This window comes from Lampetra fluviatilis, chromosome 8, assembly GCF_964198595.1.
Source record: "Lampetra fluviatilis chromosome 8, kcLamFluv1.1, whole genome shotgun sequence".
NCBI lineage: Eukaryota > Metazoa > Chordata > Hyperoartia > Petromyzontiformes > Petromyzontidae > Lampetra > Lampetra fluviatilis.
The window spans coordinates 15,635,362-15,655,184 of record NC_136282.1 but is presented as its reverse complement, the minus strand read 5'-3'; the positions used below and the strand labels follow the sequence as shown (position 1 = coordinate 15,655,184).

At 57.3% G+C, this 19,823-nt stretch overlaps 1 protein-coding gene across 9 annotated transcripts in view; it reads right to left on the bottom strand.

Annotated features, from left to right (window-relative positions):
- Window positions 1–283: 283 nt before the first annotated feature.
- Window positions 284–19,823, bottom strand: part of LOC144933950 (olfactomedin-like protein 3) — an 82,305-nt gene continuing 62,765 nt past the window's right edge. For 5 of the 9 annotated variants that reach the window (XM_078859296.1, XM_078859295.1, XM_078859299.1 and 2 more), the window contains 6 exons: window positions 8,661–8,798; window positions 6,846–7,153; window positions 6,149–6,255; window positions 5,018–5,381; window positions 3,444–3,607; window positions 284–1,860 (listed from right to left, as the gene is read on the bottom strand). In XM_078859296.1, the coding sequence (XP_078715422.1) occupies window positions 1,436–1,860; window positions 3,444–3,607; window positions 5,018–5,381; window positions 6,149–6,255; window positions 6,846–7,153; window positions 8,661–8,792 (1,500 nt within the window). In that variant the 5' untranslated portion in view covers window positions 8,793–8,798 and the 3' untranslated portion in view covers window positions 284–1,435. Of the gene's footprint in view, window positions 1,861–3,443; window positions 3,608–5,017; window positions 5,382–6,148; window positions 6,256–6,845; window positions 7,154–8,660; window positions 8,799–12,550; window positions 12,946–14,677; window positions 14,871–18,241; window positions 18,400–19,823 lie in introns of those variants that run through there. The other 4 variants (XM_078859292.1, XM_078859291.1, XM_078859297.1 and 1 more) reach the window with 3 other exon arrangements.

Here is a 19,823-nt window from a genome sequence, read left to right as displayed (position 1 = left end):
CCGCAGGACACGCGCAGTGGCTGCTTTTCACATGTGCGTCGAGGCGCGCACACGCAACGCACACATTCACGCACGTGCTCACGCGCACACACACGCATGCGCACATGCGCGCGCGCACGCATGCACACACACGCGCATGCACACACACGCTTGCACACACACACACACACGCATACACGTGCATGCACACTCACGCATGCACACGCACACACAAGAGCCGGCGTCCGCCGATGTTGTGCCGCGCGCGGTGGTAAAATATAACCACGTGCTGCCCAGCTGAAAGGCTTCCCTCTCTTTAATTAAATCGAGCGTTTAAAAGCCATCGCAGGAAATCAAAACCTCGTCGCTGTACGGAGACGGGGCCGATACAAACACGGTAGAGCCTAACACTTAACACGCTCCAAATATATCCAGACGAATAAGCATCGACAATAAACAACAACTCATGGCAGTAAGGGGGCGGGAGGGGGGTGAACGTCGAAATACAAATCCCAGCCACTCCCCATCCACCTCGCCATTGTGGCCATACTTCACCACACGGGCCAGTGCGGGTTGGGAACGGGTGAGGGAGGAGCTGGAGCGCGTGTGATGGCGCACGCCACGGATGTGAGCCGCGGCAGGGAATCAAATTCGGGTTGCCGGGTTCCTAGTGCGGCAAGCTAACCACTTCCCTCTTTTATGAATCCTTTAATGCGGATAAAGCCCAACATTTGCATACAGAGTGTGAACGCACAGCTTTGAATTCAGCTTGGGGGGGGGGGGGGAGAGTGAATTGTGAACAAGAACGCACGAGGCGGGGAGGGCGGCAAGGACTTCCACGGCGGAGAGACGTGGGGCGGGGAGACGCGCGGCCCCGCTGGCTCTGTGCGCGCCAGCCCCTGGGTGTCCCCCGCTACTCGCAGTCCGGCTCCTGCACCCCACCCACCCCTCCCCCCTGTAACTCGGACACCGCCCTGCGAGAAGGCTGCAGAGATTCTTCTTCTTCTGCTCCTCGTGAGTTTTATTGGCAACGGAGATGGATGAAATCGGGGGACAAATATATAAGGAAGCTAAGATTACAAAAGTTTTAAAAAATGTTACGAGATAAAAATAAACATCACATTCGCACAGCGGCTGGCGCTGCCGCAGGGCGATGCGAGATTTCGCTGGGCGCCTCCCACACCGCGCAGCACGGAGAGTCCTTGCCGAGGCGATTTCTGGCACTCGGGGTGGGGGGGGGGGACACGGTGAAAGGAAAAACACGAGGCCCCCCTGTCCAGCACTCGGTCCCTGCCTTCCCCCCGTCTTCGTCTCCAGCCGGCCCGTGGGCGCTGGCGCAGTTGCACCGCCTGTACACTCCGTGGCTACGCTACCCGACTGCTCGTGCGGGGCCCTACGGTCCACGCAGACGCACGGGCAGTCGCGCCATCCACGCCCCGCGCAGGCCGCGCGGCGCTCACAGCCCCGTCTTCTTGGCGAGGCCGAGCTTGTACAGCGCCTGGTAGCCGTCGGCCCAGGCGTAGAGCTGCCGCTCGCGCCGGTTGTAGTGCAGCGAGGACAGCGGCGGTGCGCCGGCGGTCGGCGCCGGGAAGGGCACGAGGTGCGCCCGGTCGCTCCCTCCACCGCCACCCCCTCCCGTGGTGGCCGCCTCCGGGTCGAAGGCGCAGGCGACCCAGGGAGCGCCGCGGTCTCGCGTCGCCGCGTACACCACGTGCAGGCTCCCGCACACCACGAAGGCGGCCTGGGCGCCGCGGCTGGGGCACGGGGTGCGCCAGCTGGCCTCGACGCGCAGCCCGCCCGCCGGGGAGCTGGCGTCCAGCTTGGACAGCACGAGGTCTCCGCCGCTTTCCGGCTCGTCGCCGTCGCCGCCGCCGTCGTCTCCTGCGGTGGGGGTCGCGCGACAAGGAGATGGAGGCGACCCTCGTGTCAGGGCTGAAGCCGACCGATAACCACTTTCTGGGAGCCTCAGCAGGGCTGCGTGCTCAGCGTCTGGCTCGTTATCAAAGCCAGTGGCATCTACAGGAGATTATACAACGTTTAAAGCCATTCCCCGTGTTTAATGTACACGCCGTACAACATGTTTGGAATATGTTTAACACGTAGGCTTTCGCGACCAATATTATTCATAATCAACGTTTTTGGGTTTAGATCGCGTTATTTATAAATGTGTCGTAACCCTCCACCACCCGACACGGCCAATCAGTAAAAAAGTGTCACGTTGACAAAAGACAATTAGTTCACTGCTTTAGCTCACCAGTGTGTTGAAGCGTGAAACCACAACAATTTACAATTTGAGTACGACGTTTCGCTGGTAATTGCATCCAGCATCATCGGGCAATTCGCCAGAATGGTGAGGCTCTGCTGTGTCTCCCGTTCTTATATAGAGCAGCAGCAGGGTGACGTCATCATTAACTCATTAACTCATCAGGAGTAAAGTTGGACTTACGAACAAATCGACTTACGAACAGACCTCTGGAACCTAACTCGTTCGTAAGTAGAGGAGTCCCCTACACTCCCTCCGGCAGCCGCGCCGACTCCTATAGCTACTCAGCCACTCGCCCCATGCATGAAGGGCCCCCTCAAGCACTCGTGGGGCCTCACCTCCCAGGCAAGGGTCCCCATGACGGCAGCGAGGAATCTCTGCGCTACGCAATGCGAGACGTGCAGGGTTCAAACCCACGCACCTGCAAGGTCACCCAGTGGCACCCCCAGCCGCTGTGCGAGCGTGTCGTGAATCTGATGTTTTTTAACTTCTTTAAGTCTGACTTTTCTTTTCCGTTTCCCCCGATTTCACGTGTTTTCGGGTCGTTTGGCACGATGTCCGACGTTTCGTTCCACGTCCCCGGAGCTTCCTCAGGAACTGTTTGTTTTAGGTTGACCTGCGTGTCTGTTCAGCTTCTCTTCGATTGCCAGTTCCTGAAGAAGCTCTCGGAGCGTGTAAGGAAACGTCGGACAGCGTGCACGCGGCGCGACCCGGAGGCGCGTGGGAGAGCCACTGGAGACGGTTTGTAGCGAGGCTCGAGATGCCACCCCGTTGCGTGTTGAAGAGACCCACAATGCCACGCTGGTGGGTTCGCCTTTGATTGGCTACTTATTGCAATGTCTTGGATGTTTGATGTGTTTTCGATAAAACTAAGGAGCCCCTAAACCAATCGCCGTGATAATAATACTGTCATACTGTATATCTTGCTAGCAAAGATTCGTCCTGCACCGAGAGGTAAGAAAGTCCATGCATGAGGGATGGCACTCAGCACTGCCATCTACTGGCCACGTGGGGACTCCTTTTGCTGGATGCGGGTGGTTGGGAAGACAAAGGTGGTCGAGCGTGGTGCTGGCCACCACCACCACTTTCCTCGTGCGCCGTTGCGGCCTTCACAGATGCTCGCTAAACGACGCTTGCCCCAGCAGCCCGTGTGAGCCATACGGGGGACCTTTGCCTCTTGTGTGCGTCGCGGCGGCGTTACCGTCCGTGTGGGCGGCGTCGTCGTCGTCCTCGCTCTCCGCGGGCACCGCGTGCAGCGCCCAGAGGCCGTGCTCGTCCACCGCGAGGTCGATGGCCGTGAAGGGGGCGAGCTCGTACACGGGGACCCTCCCGGCTCCGCGCACGAGAACACGGCCAACCACCGCACTACGCGGGGGGAGTGGGGCGGGCGGGGGGGGAGTGGGGCGGGGGGGCGAGGCAGGGGTGGGAGGGGGGCCGGGGGTGCGTGGGAGGAAGGGGGCCGCACATGGGGATAGGGGCCAGGGGGGATGGAGGCTCGTGGGAGCCGTATGGACGGGGAGAAGTACGGGGATGGAGGGGCCACGTGGAGGGGGGGGGGGGAGCAGGGAGGGACGTGAGTTATGAGCGGAGCGCTGAAAGCTCTCACGATGACGCACGGACAGATATTTCTGACCGTGATCAAAATTATCAATACGATGCCTAACCATAGCGATCGCGCCTAACCCTAACCGTGTAGTTCCATGTTTCAAGTGTATTTGTGTGACCAGGGTGGGAACTCGAGAGACCAGGGCAGAGTCTCAATAGCAAGAGTGACCTGCGGCACCGAAACGAGAAATGCAATCGCAAAGAAACAACAAAAAGGAAGAAAATGGAAATCAGAGCAAAAACAACCAAATAAAAATCAAAACAACAGCTAAAATGTGCAATGATGGGATGTTGCTCATCTCTATTGAGTGCTATATGCCATATTATTTGGGTTTTTCTGTAGAGTCACGTAGCACAAAACATCCAAGACGTTTTTATCTACGTGACTTTACCGAAAGACCCAAAGAATATGAATTCCTGCAGTCACGAAAGCTTTCAGTCAAGGCTATATGGCAGTTGTAGAAATTCCACATTCCTCTAACGGGTGGAAGTCTGCCTGTAACTCTCACGATAATTACAGTTCCTTGTCACTCCACTGCTGGATGAAGGCCTTCTCACACCGTGTCCGTGTTCGGTGTCTGTTTGCCCGTGGCTTATCACCCTCGTTGGTGCGCGGTGGTAAAGGGAGGAAGGCCTAGGGCTGGATGAGAAATCTCGTCCCCCGCCAGGAATCGAACTCTGATCTCGTGGTTGAGAGAGCAGTGCACTTCCACTCACCACCACAGCCACGGTTAAACCCAGAGCTTAACTTCAGCCGGGTGTGTCCAGGATAGCAACACAGAAACTATATCGGCACCTGGCATGCCACATCCGCCATGCCTCTGGCCAGGGCCGTGGCTGCTCGCTGCGTGCCACCGACTCGAGTCTTCCAGCTAGCCAAAACATATTCTGCTGAGAGATCAAACACTGGTTGTGCCCCAAAATCTAACCTCAACAATATCATAAACCTCAACGCTACACACAGCATTTCAATCTCGCAGTGTGAATTGTCGCGGTTGTGCTGCTCTACAGCTCTCCGATGCGCTTTTGGGTCCTGCCGCGTGTCGTTCGGCACCGATGCCCGACGTTTGGCTCCACGTGCTGTGTGAGCTGCTTAAGGCACGACGGGAGAGCGGCACAGCGCACAGGATCCTGACGCGTCGGTGACACAAAGCACGGCGGCGCTGGCACCTCTTGGCCAGGTCGTAGCGCAGGATCTCGTTGATGCTGCCGCGCCGGTGGTAGTAGACCGAGCCGGCGTACACGACGGCGCCCGTGCCGCGCCAACCGGACGGGAGACGCAGCAGCTTCCCGGCCGCGGTCTCCTCCTCCCCCTGCTGCCGCCGCTGCCCGGGCCGCGTGGCGGTGCCCCCCCGGTGCAGGCCCGCGAACTCCTTGGCGCTGGCGTAGGCGGTGGCGGTGTCGCCCTCGGTGCCGTCGAACAGGAAGAGGCGGTGGACGTCCACCGCGGGGTCCTTGAGCCACGCGCCGTGCGGCGAGCCCCAGCGCTTCACCGTCTTCACCGACTTGACGCTCGCCAGCGTCACGTTGCACTCTGCAAGGCCGGGGTCGACGCACTCGGTTTGTCTCCGCAGCTTGCGGCGAGCGCGTTTTGATTGTATGTGTGTACCCATTATGTATGTGGAGACATTTGTTTGTATGGCGAGCGGTGACGTAGTGGTCAGTGCACTGCACTTGAAACCCTTCTCACGACCCATAAAGTGGCAAAATTTGAACCGGTCCTGGCCCTCGCCTAGGTCAACTCAGACTTAAATAAGTACCTGGTGTGGTGTGAAACACACCAGCACTGGGGAAACAATGGCGACCGGGTGTGGTTCCGTTCTACACCACCCCGTTGTGGGCCATGTAGTCTCAATAGGTGCTCGCGAACAGCACTTGCCCCTACATCCTTTATAGGCTATACGGGGAACCTTTACATTTGTATGATGTGTGTATGCGTTTAACAACTGCGGCACATTGTCCCTCCCCGGTTACTGGTTTTACAGTCGACATCAGAATGTGTTGACGCAGAGGAAAGGAAATGATGGCGAAGGGTCGTGACACCGACAGCGCCGATCGCGATGACCTCCTGACCTCGACAATAAAAGTGGCCGCCCTCCCCCGGCAAAAAAATAACACGAATGTGACGCCGTTCGAGCCGCCTGTCACTGGCGCGGAGGTGGGGGGGGGTTAGCGGCAAACGGTAAATAATCGAGCGCGCCCTCGTGGAGCCCTCGCGGAGCCCTGGGAGAGCGCGTCCGAGGCGCGCTCGGGGCTCGGGGGCACGCGACCACCACCCACCCCCCCGGGCGCTGCGCTCACCCGAGTCCCGCTTGTAGGCGAGGCGGATGCGGATGGCGGGCGACGAGGCCGTGGCGGGCTGCTTGCCCGTCGATCCTGGGCCCGACCGCGGCTTCTGGATCGCGGAGCTGCGGACGCGAAGGGAATGAGGAGCACACGTGGCGCAGCGGGAACCGCAAGTGCGTAGAGGCAGATGCGCGAGACGGAAATCAACAATCTGGGAATCGCAGAACCGCGCCACAGACATCTATCGACTCGGCGATGGATAATGAACACAAATAGGGCCCGATTTATTAGTAGGCAGGGACATTTTTTTCTCTTAAACATATTTTTTAAAATACAAACCACAAACTATCATCAATCAAACAGGAAAAGTAGCAGTGGATTGTCAGATTTTGTTTCCCTCACGACAGCATCTGCTGTCAGTCACGAGCTAGGTCCGCAGTTTGCTCTAGACATCTGGGCGAGTCTCTCCTTAAGCCGTCCCCCGAATGGCCCAGATTCTGGGTGTCAATCTGACTCAATAATGCGTTGTTATTATCTAATTTTAGCATCTCGTTTGTGTCGTCGCGTTTTTACTGCCTCGCGTAACGCGAGCCGACCGTTTGCGTCTTGTCGAGTGAACTGCACCACACGTTGCGTATCGCGCCTGGCGTGAGAACGATCGATTAGGGTCGATGAATCGTGCACAGAGACACCGCCAAACGCAGTCTCAAACCTCTTAGAAACGTCTGCCGGTCCAGCGAGCGTCGTGTTTGCAAACTTTCCATCGGCCTTGGTGGGTGAGCCGAGCTTGATGGTGAGGCCGGGCAGGGAGACGCTGCCCCCCTGCCCTTTGCCCCCCTGCCCGGGACTCTGCTGGTGCAGCCTCTGCTCCTGCCGCGGCGCCGGAGAGCCGCCGCTGCTGCCCGCCCGTGACGCCGGCTGCCCGGCGCCGTCCGGCCGAGCACGTGACCGGCAAACATCGTCGCAGTTTGTCCTCTTGTCCATTCCCTCCATCGCCTTCTCCAACTCGCTCAGCCGGGCCTGTACACCACGCAGCGTGGGTCAACTTACTCACCTGGCCTGCACACCACGCCCCGTGGGTCAACTCACTCACCTGGCCTGCACACCACGCCCAGTGGGTCAACTCACTCACCTGGCCTGCACACCACGCCCCGTGGGTTGTCGCGTTAATTCGCGACTCTTCTTGGTGATTACTTTGCCGTTTACCTTCTGCTTGATTCCCTTTAATGTGGAATGTTCACGTGTGGCCACAGTGCTGAACAACGACCCTAACATATGATGTTGAGCGTTTACTTATGCGCAGGGCTTACTAATGATTTGTTATACTAAATATGTGTTGGGTCACTGGTCGACTGCAGGAGGTGGCACGTGACTCGTCGTCACCACAGCCATCGCGGACACGATACTGGATGTGGTGTGCCAGCTGTGGTCGCCAACGTGGACAGACTCGGCTGAAATGAGGAAGTCACTCAGCAGGCCTCTTCAGTCACACTCGGGACACATCCTCTCTGTCCTCTGCAAAGAGTAATTACCGCATATCAATCAATTCCCAGATGCTCCACTCGCATAACTCAAATCGCCTACACGAAGCCGCACGCGAATTCTAAGAAAACATTTCGTGCAGTCGTTGGGTCACCGGGATGAGACCATCAACTCGCCGCACTCGAGGACCCGGATTGACCACGGGCGGCTGAAACCTGCATTGAGTGCAGGCGGTTCGGTGAGTTGGGACACGTCCGTTGGGAACCACCTGAGCCACCCAGCCACCTCATCTGTTATCCTCCCGCGGTGACGGCTCTCAGCGAACCATCTGTGCTCTCCAAGCCCGATGTGCATCCACGCAAAAAGTTGCCGTGCGGCAGTCGACGGCGCTGCTGACGCAGCTGACGAGCAGCCGCGCCGTGGGGTTCCAGGTGTCCGTGCCAGCGAGCCCACGCGTCGTGTTCGCCACGGCGGCCTCCGCATCTCTCTTCCCGCGTGCCGCCGATATCGTTTGAAACGGGAGCGGCCTGCGGGTGTCCCGCTCACGTGCGTCACCTTTGACACGAAACGCGGATGCAGATTGAGCGCCGAGGCACTGGCTCGCGGAGGCACGCGTTCGGCGTTCATTAACCCACCTGCGCCTTCTCAATCTGTCACGTGTGGTTCCCAGCCTGTCACGTGCGATTGCCTGCGACGTGCGGTTACCTGCCACGTGTGGTTGTCTGCCACGTGTGGTTACCTGCCACGTGTGGTTGCCTGCCGCGTGTGGTTACCTGCCACGTGTTGTTGCCTGCCACGTGTGGTTACCTGCCGCGTGTGGTTACCTGCCACGTGTTGTTGCCTGCCACGTGTGGTTACCTGCCACGTGTGGTTACCTGCCACGTGTGGTTACCTGCCACGTGTGGTTGCCTGCCGCGTGTGGTTACCTGCCACGTGTTGTTGCCTGCCACGTGTGGTTACCTGCCACGTGTGGTTACCTGCCGCGTGTGGTTACCTGCCACGTGTTGTTGCCTGCCACGTGTGGTTACCTGCCACGTGTGGTTACCTGCATGCCGTCCCACCAGTGGTTGCCGTGCTGGGCCTCGTGGGACATCGTCTCGAGGCGAGACAGAATCTCCACCTCGAAGTCGCGGTACTGCCGCACCACCGTGTCCACATCCTGGTAGACCTTGTCCATTCGGTCCTACGCGACACACGGGGAAAGAGTGAACACCCCGACACACGGGGATAGAGTGAACACCCCGACACACGGGACAGGGTGACACTGAGGCCCACGTGCTCATTACCACAGTCACTCATCGTGGCCATCAGCATGAGACGTGAGAGGGGACATCCTTTGTGGAGATGGCTTTGGCTGCCGCTCCGTCGTCGCGAGACTCGACCACCGGTCACCACCCGGGCGACGCGTCCTGCCCAAGTCCCATTTTTCTTAGCGGTCAATGCGACTCGCGTGCGTCGTCTAATCCACGTGTCCCTCTTCCTGTCCCTCGGTGCAACTCCCCGCGTGAACATATCCACGCTTCTCTGTGCACCCTTTTGTATTTTGTTCCGTATGTTGTCAAGGCCCAATGGATCCGCCCCACGTGGCATCGCAGCCAACATCGATCTCCAACTCGAAGGAGCATTGTGGCGGTGCTCATCTCCCGTTCGTAGCCCTGAGCCGGTGGCGGCAATTCCATATTCCCATGGTGGAGGGTGTCGATTTCAGGAGATAGGACAACCAATTCGGACTTCCCCACGCAGTGGAATGATGACCCGTGGCGTGATTCGAGAGGAAGCAATGATCTCTGCACCGAAGGGAGCTCAGGTTTATATATATATAATATAAGTATATAAACCACAGTATTTCATTTCGAAGCGGGGTTATTCTGGGGCACGGAAAAATAAAATCTCTTCCTTGCCAGAGCCCCCCCCCCCCGGGCCCCCCACCCCCAGATTTTCAACACCAAGGTCGGCGGCCGCAGCCAATGGGAGACGGAACCCGCGTCGCCCGGGCGACTGCGAGGCGTTCAATTATTCACATTGGCCGCTCGCGCACGCGGCGGCGGCCCCTCGACCTAACCCAGGGGGGGGGGGCGCGGGGGAGGGGGGGTGGCAGTGGGGATACCGCCCCCCCCCCCGCGCGCTCCCCCCGCCACCAGCACCGAGCCACTATCCCCCCCGCCCTTCCGTCCTCCGCGGCCCACATCAGTGGCGCACCCAGAGGTAAACATTCACGATGGCTCCTTGCCCCGCATCTCTGATTAGCACGGTTGGCTACGTACGGTGCTAAAAAAGTTCAACGTACACACAATCAAGAGACAGCGATTTCTGAATCAAATGAGCATTCAGGCAGCGGTGCTCACCTCCTGTTTACGGACCTGAGGCAGTGGTGGAAATTCCACGTTCCTGTGGTAGCGGGTGAGTTTATCCATAGGACAACCACTGTTGACTTCCCCACAGAATGGTACCCATTGTATCGACCCTGGCGGGATGATGGGCTGTTTAACGATGCCAGAGGTGAGATGACCGGGTGCAACGGATTATTTTGCCCCCAACGCTGCGTGCACCTCTGGTCCTCACAGCTCCCTCCCACGTGTACGAGTGTGCGCACGTGCGCGTACGTGCATGTGTGCGCGTGCGTGCGGGTGTCTACGTGCCTGCGAGTGTGCGCACGTGCGCGTGCGAGCGCGTGCGCGTGTGACTCGCCTACTGAGCAAGGAGGCTGTGCAGCCAATGGAGACCGGCCCACTCGACGCCCAAACCAAAACCCATCCCCCCCCCCCGTGGATTCAATTCAGCGCCGCAGCATCAATTCACCCGACGGAGCGGTGGCGCAGTGGTTAGCGCACCGCGCTATGAACCTGGTAGGTTATGTTCCTGGCCACGGCTGATCAGTGGCGAGTGATATTTGAACCTGTTCTGAGCATGCCCACTTAACCAACTCGCGATGGTGAAGTATGGCCAAACACCCCACCACTGACACGAATTGCAGAAGCCTTCATTCAGTCGTGGAATTACAAAAGCCTGTGCATTCCAGTACTTAGAGATACCCTCTACATACGGATATATATGAGCATACACTAAATATAGAATCCCTATCGCTTATATCCAAATTATTTTCCGGATGTCGATGGCTGTCGAAGTTAAGCAGGCGCAAGCCTGGTCAGTGATGGGAACAGAGTCGCGTCTTCGCCAACATTCTCCAGCGAGCGAACTGGGCGTGACACGATCATCATCATCAGCAGCCACGATAAATCCACTGCTGGATGAAGAATGCCTCCCCAGGCCGCCACCATCTCCTCGCCACCCCGTGATGTAAGAAGCCACCCGCTCCGTCTCCTGCGCGAGCGTCGCCTCGCTGCGACTCCGTCATTATTCTCGACCTCTGCTATCGGGTCCGAGCGTGCACGCGGATAATTAAACCACATTGACCAGAGAGAGAGAGAAGGCACCGCCGTCTAAACGAACGCGCCTATTGCGTAGCCACAGGTTCGGTAAATAATGAAATCGCCCCGCTACTGTGTTGTTCTGACATTAACAATGGTCACGGATTCAACTGCACCGCCCACACAGTTCCTGGAAACGGAGTAAACAAAGACCGAACCGGCGCACTTCATGAACAGGTCACGTGGCTCAGCGGCAGGGCGAATGTCGCGAGTTCAAATGCTGACTTGGGGTTGACTCAGCCCATCATAGAGTGAGTAGGAGGCTGTGGGGGGAAGTCAATAGTGGTTGACCTACGCAAACACTCGCTCCCGCGATAGGAGGGAGGAGTTTCCACCACTGGCTCTGGGCTGTAAACATGAAACGAGCACCGCGCCAATGCTCATTCGAGCAGTAAATAACTTTGACTTCATGAACTCAGGAAAGCCTCTCTGAGTCTCAAGACTCCTTGTTCAAGAGGGTCCCTGCACAACCACGGCCTTGCCCGGTATCTCCTGGACGCCGCCCCCCAGACGAGCCAGGGCCCGACTCTGAGCCACGGCTCGACTCAGGCCGGGTTCTGGCTCAAGTGAGTCATGACTCAAAGCCACGCTTAACTTGATCCAGGTGGCGAGATGTTAACTACATCGCTTGGTATACAAGAGGTCGCGGATTTGATCCTGACCCTGACGAGTCCTCCGATTTTTCCCTCCACATTTAGAAACACGCGTTTAAAGCATTTGGCGGCTATACATTCCCACATGATGGGCCACTTCGTTGAGAGATCATTTGTGATAACCAGGTCGCTACTGAAAAAGAGCCGTATAGCTCAGTGGGCCTTAACTGGTAAAATAAACATAGGTTGATAGTAATCAATATTGTTCCGGAGCTGTCAGCGTTGTTCCAACCGTGATCAGAGTTTCCAAGAGCCGAGTCTGAGCCGAGCCACTCAGTCGCGCGTCCTTAGAAACAACTGAGCGACTCGGGGCTGAGCCGAGTCGTGGGTTGAGAATACGGCCCTCAGGATCGTGCCACTCGGCTCAGGAATCGACGATTCCCCTCGAATGTCCGAATTCTATCGACTCGAGTGGCTGCAGAGGCGGCGCCACGAACCAGCCCGTGTCTAAGTCTTAAGATGCTGTTGTGTCACCAGCTTGCGAAATCAAAGAGACGGGGATGGAGTAAGAGGGGGCCTGGGCCACCAACATGACGAAGGCTAAACAAGTTAAGCACGGCAGCGAAACAATGAAGAATCGTAGGCAGAACAACTGCGTCGCGCGACAAACGGAGAATGCCGCGTGGACATAGTCGATGTTAAATAATAGGACACGCGCTCCTGCAGCCGTAAGGTGTCTATTGCTGAGACCGATCGGTTGTAATAACATTTACAATCAAGTTACAGAAACACAAAATCAGATATACAAGAGGATGGTGACTATCGCGCCGAAGTGTAAAAGAGACGCGGATTCGCGAGTCGAATGCCATCGCGGGTGACGGTTGCGAGTGGGACCCGGGCCACGCGCAGCGAACCTCGAGGGTGGCGAGTCGCTGCTCGGTGTGGTCCGCCACCAGGAGGTCGTGGCGCGCGTCTCCTCTGCGGCGGGCCGAGACTGCGGGCCCCACGGCGGCCCAGGCGGCGGCCGCCAGCATCGCGGACAGCGCGATCGTCATCACTGCAGGGTGACTACGACGGCGATGTGACGATGATGATGTGATGATGGTGATTGTCAGCAACGCAATTAGAACGCACGGGGCGACTCGGGCCGCGAGTTGGCTGGGTGGTGGTGGTGGTGGTGGGAGTCACACGAGGCAAGCGGCAGCGTCTGTCCCGCGGGGAGCAGCCCCTGCAAGCTCCATGATGCGATTGGATTGGGGGAGGGGTGCGGGGGGTAGTAGTGGAGTGGGGGGCGCGAATAGGGGGGACGGGGTGGCGGGGGGCTGCCAGACGTCGTCTCCCCTCGTCCGTGTCGCGGCGTCCTGTGCCACCGTCCGCTGGAGAAGCTCCGAACTTTAAACAAAGCGGGGGGGGGGGGGGGGGCGCCGTGGGGAGGGCGGCTTCTCCATCGTCTGGCGGCAGATATCAGCCCGCGATGATGTCTGCTTGCGATTAAGGATGCCTGTGGCTTGGCAGAGTGCTGGGCTTGGAAGGAGATGTGTGGAAAGCATGGGGCGTGGGGGAGGAGAGAGAGAGAGACAGGGAGGAGGGCGGTGGATGAGGTGAAGGACGGGGCCGTCTCAAGGATCCAAGTGACATTGGCTCCCTGTTCAACTCATCGCTGTTGGTGGTCCAGAGTCATGGGTGGCAATGTCACGTACGGGTGAAGAATGGTCAACAAACTCCCCGTCGCCACGCGCACCGCGTGGGGAACTCCTCATCTGCAGTGGAGAGGCAACAGGGACTGGACTGTACACAGAGCCGTCCCGAGAGTATGGCGAATGGGGCGAGCGCCCCGGGCCCTGTGTTTCGGGGGGCCGCGCGCTCCGATGTAATACTTCAAGTTGAGTCTGAAGTCGGGGGGGGGGGGGCGGCACGGTGGGACTTGCCCCGGGCCCCGCAGCCCCTAGGGGCGGACCTGGCTGTACAGGACGAGGCACCTCCAGAGAAAATTCAGTTTTGGGCTTTTTACAAAGTTGGAGTGACTTTACCGACTCGAAAGTGGTGATGGGCTGAGTCTTGTGAGTATATAATCTGCTCACTCGTGAGCATTGCTAATGCTCCATTCAACGAGTGATCTTGAATATTATCCCGTTGACAACAATGACAATCTCATAGCACAAAACACCGAGCAGAACTAGAACCCTTCACGACCAACGTCACTCGCCGATGTCCGCTAAACGGAAGCCTCTTCACGGTTGCCACCTCCTGGTCCACACACCTTGGCGATTCGACTCAAGACCCAACGTGTCGTGCGTATTTGTTTTGTTTCGTCTTGTTTCTACAAATATTGCCCGCTACATTCCCCTGTACGTACACACACTGCATGCGTGTGTTCGACTTATTACGATTAAGAGGCGCAATTTGATTGAAGCATTATACATGTTATTATCTCCGTGTTTCTCATCTCGTTTGTATTATCATTTCTACTGCCTTAGCTGTTCTGGCTGCTTCATTTCATTCCAGCCAAAATGCATCATAAGCAGCATTATCATCTCCATACAACGCACCTTCATTGTGCATCCCCCATACAAAGACAAAGACCCCCCGTGTAGCCTCAACATACTTTTGGGGAAAGTGCTGTTAGCGAGTAGCACCTAAGGCCGCCACGGCATCACAAGGGGGTGCGGACAGCACTACGCCTGGCCGCCTTTGTCTCCTCAGTGGCGATGTTGACACGCCGCACGAGGTACTCATTTGAGGCCGAGTCAACCTAGTAGAAGCTCAGGACCGGTTCAGAGAATCACCAGCGTTGGCCGTGAACGGGAATCGAACTTGGGTCGCCAGGTTTGTAGCGCAACGCGCTGCCCGCTGTCCCCGATGTTCACGCACAGTGCAGTGCATGCCTTAGCACTCACAACGGAATCGACGAAATAAATCGCATGTTGCACCAGAGATGCACCCCTCGTTGTTCGTCTGCATCGTTCGCGGCGTCGAGGGCCGACGTTCACATCACGCTGGCCCTGGGGAGAAGGGCCCCGTGCTCACCGCTGCTCACTCACCAAGGCAGGGACATCCTTTGTTGGACATTCGGCCGGCGATTTGTTGACGTTGGTTGTGCTGTCTGCAGTGGCAGGGGAGGCCGCGAGCTTCTAGAAGACGCTGCTGCTGCTCTTGTTCTTGTTGCGATCCACGCAGCGGCGTCTCCTTGGTTTCGTCGACTCGAACGCGTTCCACCACCGCTGCCTTTCCCTGCTGCCGTATAACAGAATGCAAAGACGACGAATCGACAAATCGACGCGTCGTCATTATCGAGGCTGCTCGATAAATAACTCCACGTTTTAAAAACCCGGCCCTGAATGCAGACATGGGGGTGGCGGCGTGGCCCAACGAGCCAAGCGGGGAATATTCCAGCATTGTGAGAGCGAGCGAGCGAGCGTCGTCGTGAGGTTTGGAAGCCGCGTGGCTGCGGGGGCCAGCGGCCGGCGCCTCCACCATCGCCGTCACGGGACTCGCGCGCGCGCGGCCCGCAGTGGAACTGCGTCGACTCTGCCGCCAGCGTGGCCACTGCGGCGCTGATTGAAGCCGTCGCCGGCGTGGGCGCCCCTCGTTACGCTGAGAAGCCGCGGGCTGTGCCGGCGGGAGGTCGGACGTCGAGGAGAGAGGGCGAGGCGGGGACGATGTCTTGGTGGGGGGAGGGGGGGGATAACGGACGGTGGAAGATTGTGTTTCTTTGTAAGGGACACATTCAAATGTGATATTTACTGAAGAGAGTGCTTCGGATTGTTTCTGTTCAGAGAGAGCCACATGCTGAAGGCCACGTGCTTTTCGTTAAACATGGGTATTGTCGTGCGGGGGCACGTGAGCTGTCTGATAGCCGGCGGGATCACGCGGAGACGGAGGACGTTCTTACGGCTGTGTTGGGAATCGTGGCCTGTGGCTCACGCCCGCACGCTGGCCCAGTTTCTGCGTCTCTTTGGCGAGATTTGACAAAAACTGAGTGAGGGCGGAGTGGTTGGTGCACCGCGCCGTAAACCCGGTGACCCGAGTTCAATTTCGACCCGCCCACGGCTGACATCAGTGGCGAGTGATATCTGAACCAGACCGGGTTCCCTCCTCTTCACCAACCCGTACTGACCAGCCACGGTGAAGCACAGGCAAACAGCCCCCATGGCCGACAGAACTTGGGGGAGGCCATCATCCAGCAGTGCATTGATACACGACTGTAAATTATAATAATACTTATTACTTCCATTTGAAGCTTTCGTGACTGCAGGAATCCATACTCTTTGGTTCTTTCGGCAAAGTCACGGAGACAGAAATAAAACATTGTTTCATTTTTCTACCTACGCGACTTTACCGAAAGAACCAAAGAGTAATACTTATTATATTCCAACTGTGCTCCGAGCGTAAAGTCAAAAGACAAAGACATTTGTACTTGGACCCTCACAGCGAGCGGCGTGACATCGCCTCGTGTCACCGCGACCACGTTGGATGCCACCGCGACCACTGCTTGTGGTCCCTTGAGATTGCTCCGAGCCGCGCCGCGTGTCTCGCCGCCCTACGAGGCCTGTCACGCGGGTGCCGGTCACAATGTTGAGCTACAATTGGGCCAGATTCAGCGACAATCCACGCCTAATGAGGACGGGTCTTGCGTGCCGTCGCTGGCGACCGAGCCGAGTCATCAACTCGCTACGCTCGATCGTCCTCTGTTACATCGCGATCAGCGACTGCAACGGGGATTCAATCCCAACGGTACTGACTCCGGGTCTCTGACATGGCCATTATAGACACCCGGAGAACACCCGGCCACACACACACGCCAACCCATGTTTGAAGGTTGCACATGACACAACACGCCTTCTGCGGAGTGCAAGATTAACCGTTACCCTCCGCCCCCTGTATTTTAAAGCACAAGATGGAGATGCGTCTTACAATCCGGTATGTGCGTGTGTGACTATGTTCGGGGAGCGGTGGAGCAGTGGTTGGCGCATCGCGCTACGAACCCGGCGGTTCGATTCCCGCTCACGGCCAACGCGGGTGACAATTATCTGAACTGGTCCTGGGCCTCTCCCTAGGTCGACTCGGTCTCAAATGGTGCGGTGTGGTGTGAAAACATTGCCACTAGGGAGACAAAGGCGGTGGGGAGTGGTTCTTGCCACCCACCTCCCTCGTGTGACGTGCCAGCCTTCATAGGTGTTCGCTAACAGCACTTGCCCCGACAATCTATGGCTATACGGGCGACATTTCCCTTTGTCGTTTGACCATATTGTTATGACTTTGCTCACATGGACCACAGGTCTGGGTGGGGTGAGTCTTACTTTGAGAAGTGTCTTATAGTCTGGAGAATGCGGTAAGATCTGCACGCACATCAGACAGACTTTTTTTGCGGGCACTTTGAAGAATCTCCATCGCGCAGCATTGCTCACTGGGCGGACGGACGCAGCTTCCTCGGCAGAGGCAGTCGGCGCGAAACCACGAGGCCACGGCAGTAGCCGCATCCTCCACGTACCCCCGCCCCCTCCTAACACCCCCCCCCCACCGCACGCGCCCGCCGGGAGGATGGAGATTCGTTGCGATTTGTATTCCGGCCGCGGTAGTGCCCGCCGACACGAGAAACCTCGCTGGTAATCGTGGCCAGCGGATGGCGAGAGCGTAGCGGGTCTTCCTTAGCCTCCTCCATCTATTCACCGGCGTACGTGAATCACGCGCAGCCCGCATCGCAACCCCAACCGCCCCCTCCCGCGCCCCCCCTCCCCCCGCGGCCCCCTCGAAGCCGGACTCGGCGCACAAGGTCACAAGGTCACAAGGTCACGGTCAACTGGCGGAGCACGTGGCAGGCCGGCGTGACCGGTGGACCCGTAACCTGGGACGCGTCGGGTTAACCACGTGGTTCGCGAGTGGCAACACCTTGAACTCTCTCATTTCCAGACATACATATTCAAAATAAATAACTAACTAAATAAATGGCTTTTTTTACAAATGTTTTAATCTAACAAGATGTTCTATTCACCCCTCCCCCGCTTCACTGCTACTACCCTCCAAAAATGTGTTCACCCTACCACCTATAGTGGCAAGAGGTCCATGAGAATCGGGAACTGGCGATTCGTAGACATGGAGATGGATAGTAGATGGGGCAGTACGGAAAGTGGGTTGCTGACAATGTTATCCATTTCAAGTTGACATTCTCTTGTGTGTGCACTGTGCTTCTTACGGTATAGTGTATTTCGTCTCAAACACAACACACACACACAGAGACTCTCGTGAACTCTGTCACCGAGACTCATTGCAGCCCTGCTGGGCGAGCCGCGTGCCGATTCTCATTCTCGCCGTCACGTTCCAGCGGCTCGCGCCACGGAGTCGCCCTTCCAGAGGGCCAGTTCTGCTCAGCACCAGTCAGAAACAACCCCACACAACACCGTCTCATTGACAGGCAGCTGATGCACGTCGACTCGGTTTAATTTTCTGCATTATAAATAGAAATGGCTTCAAAATTTCGAAACGAGGGAAATGTAACTAACCCATCTGAGCGATGCGCTCAGACGCGCGCAATCATATCCGAGGCTGCGTCCAGGGGAATGAGATCGGCGATGTTCTCTCTCAGCTTTTCTAATTTGCAATCTTACGTTCCTCTGATGTATTTGAGAAGGTGAAGTTGCGGCTCGACTCGAGCGCGGCGTCCGATCCAATCGCGGCTCGCGCCGCCTCGGGTGCCGAGGCCTCGCATCGACGTCTCATCGAGGTCGGCCCCCAGTTCCCCGGCCTCGCCACGGCTGCCGCCGCTCTGGAGACGCGGGGAATAGATCATTCATTTGCTCGCGGAAAAGAGGCAAAGACAAATCCGGTCCCCCCCCCCGTGCAGCCTTTCACAGACTGTTGGGGCAAGTGCTCGTAGCGAGCACCTATGAAGGCCGGGAAGGCACACGAGGGGGGTGGGCGGCTAAGACCACGACCGGCCGCCTTTGTCTTCCTAGTGGCGATGTTCGCACACCGCACCAGGTACTCATTTGAGGCCAAGTTGACCTAGGGCAGGCCCAGGACCGGTTCAAATAGTCGACACTGATGTTGGCTGTGAGCGGGAATCGAACTCGGGTCGTAGAGTTCATAGCGCAGCGCGCTGACCGCGACACTACCGCTCCCCCAACGCACTCACACGCAGCGATGGGCGGTGCCGCATTAATGGGGGGGGGGGGGGGGGGGAGAGATTCTCCACGTGCAGACGCCCAAAGCGTCGCGCGCGAGAGACCCCGCACTTCGAATCCAACTCCGAGCAAGCGTTGGACTTGCAGCTATCGAACGACTTTGCTCTGACCACCGCATGCAAAGTTGTGACCTTGCTGCTCAGGACTCGGTCGACGTGTTGAGGGGGGAGGGGGGAGGGGGGGAAGGGGCTGTGGAAGAATGGGACGGGCGGGGGGGAGGGGCATGTCTCAACATCTCACCGCTCTCTGCCTTTGCACCAAAGCAAATTGCAGTTAATGACATTTCATTCCTCGGTCACGCACGCCTCTTGCTGCTCAAATTGTTCGCGGACAGTCACGGAGAATGTTTTTTTGTTCCACCAATGAGAAGTGTCTCTCGCGGGCAGGAGGTGCCAATCACCGCAACTCGTAATTAGCGGAGTTGCCCATTGCGCCGTAACCGAGCAGATAATCTCGCACTCATCACAAACGTGCATGACAGCGATATAATGACGACCCCAATATCGGCGAAGCTTTAATTTTCTTTTAATTTCATGGAGAATGTCATTGCCTTCCAGTTGTGTGCGGCATACTGGGATATGCAAAAAATATGTTAGAGGTAAAAGCGCGGCCCTGCAAGTGCCTGCTCACGCCACTGCGGCGGACCTCCACTGGAGATAGACAGTCTCTATATATAAAATAGATTTTCGCCTACTCTTCCACGATATTAAAATATACAATATCCCAAATTCAGCTGCACGGGTTTTAACCAGATCTAAATCGTGTGACCATATACCTCCTATTCTGTCCTACTGGCACTCTCTGCGAAGTACTGCATCGACTTTAAGATTCTTCTTACCACGTTTAAGGCCTTGAATGAGCTGGCTCCTAAATATCTCACCACCGATCTGCTCAAGTTGTATATTCCACTGAAAACTTAAGATCCGCAGTTTCTGCTCTTCTGATCATTATTCAAAGAGCCAACTTTGTTCCTCTGTGGGAGATTTCTGCAGCCAAGCTCCGCGAT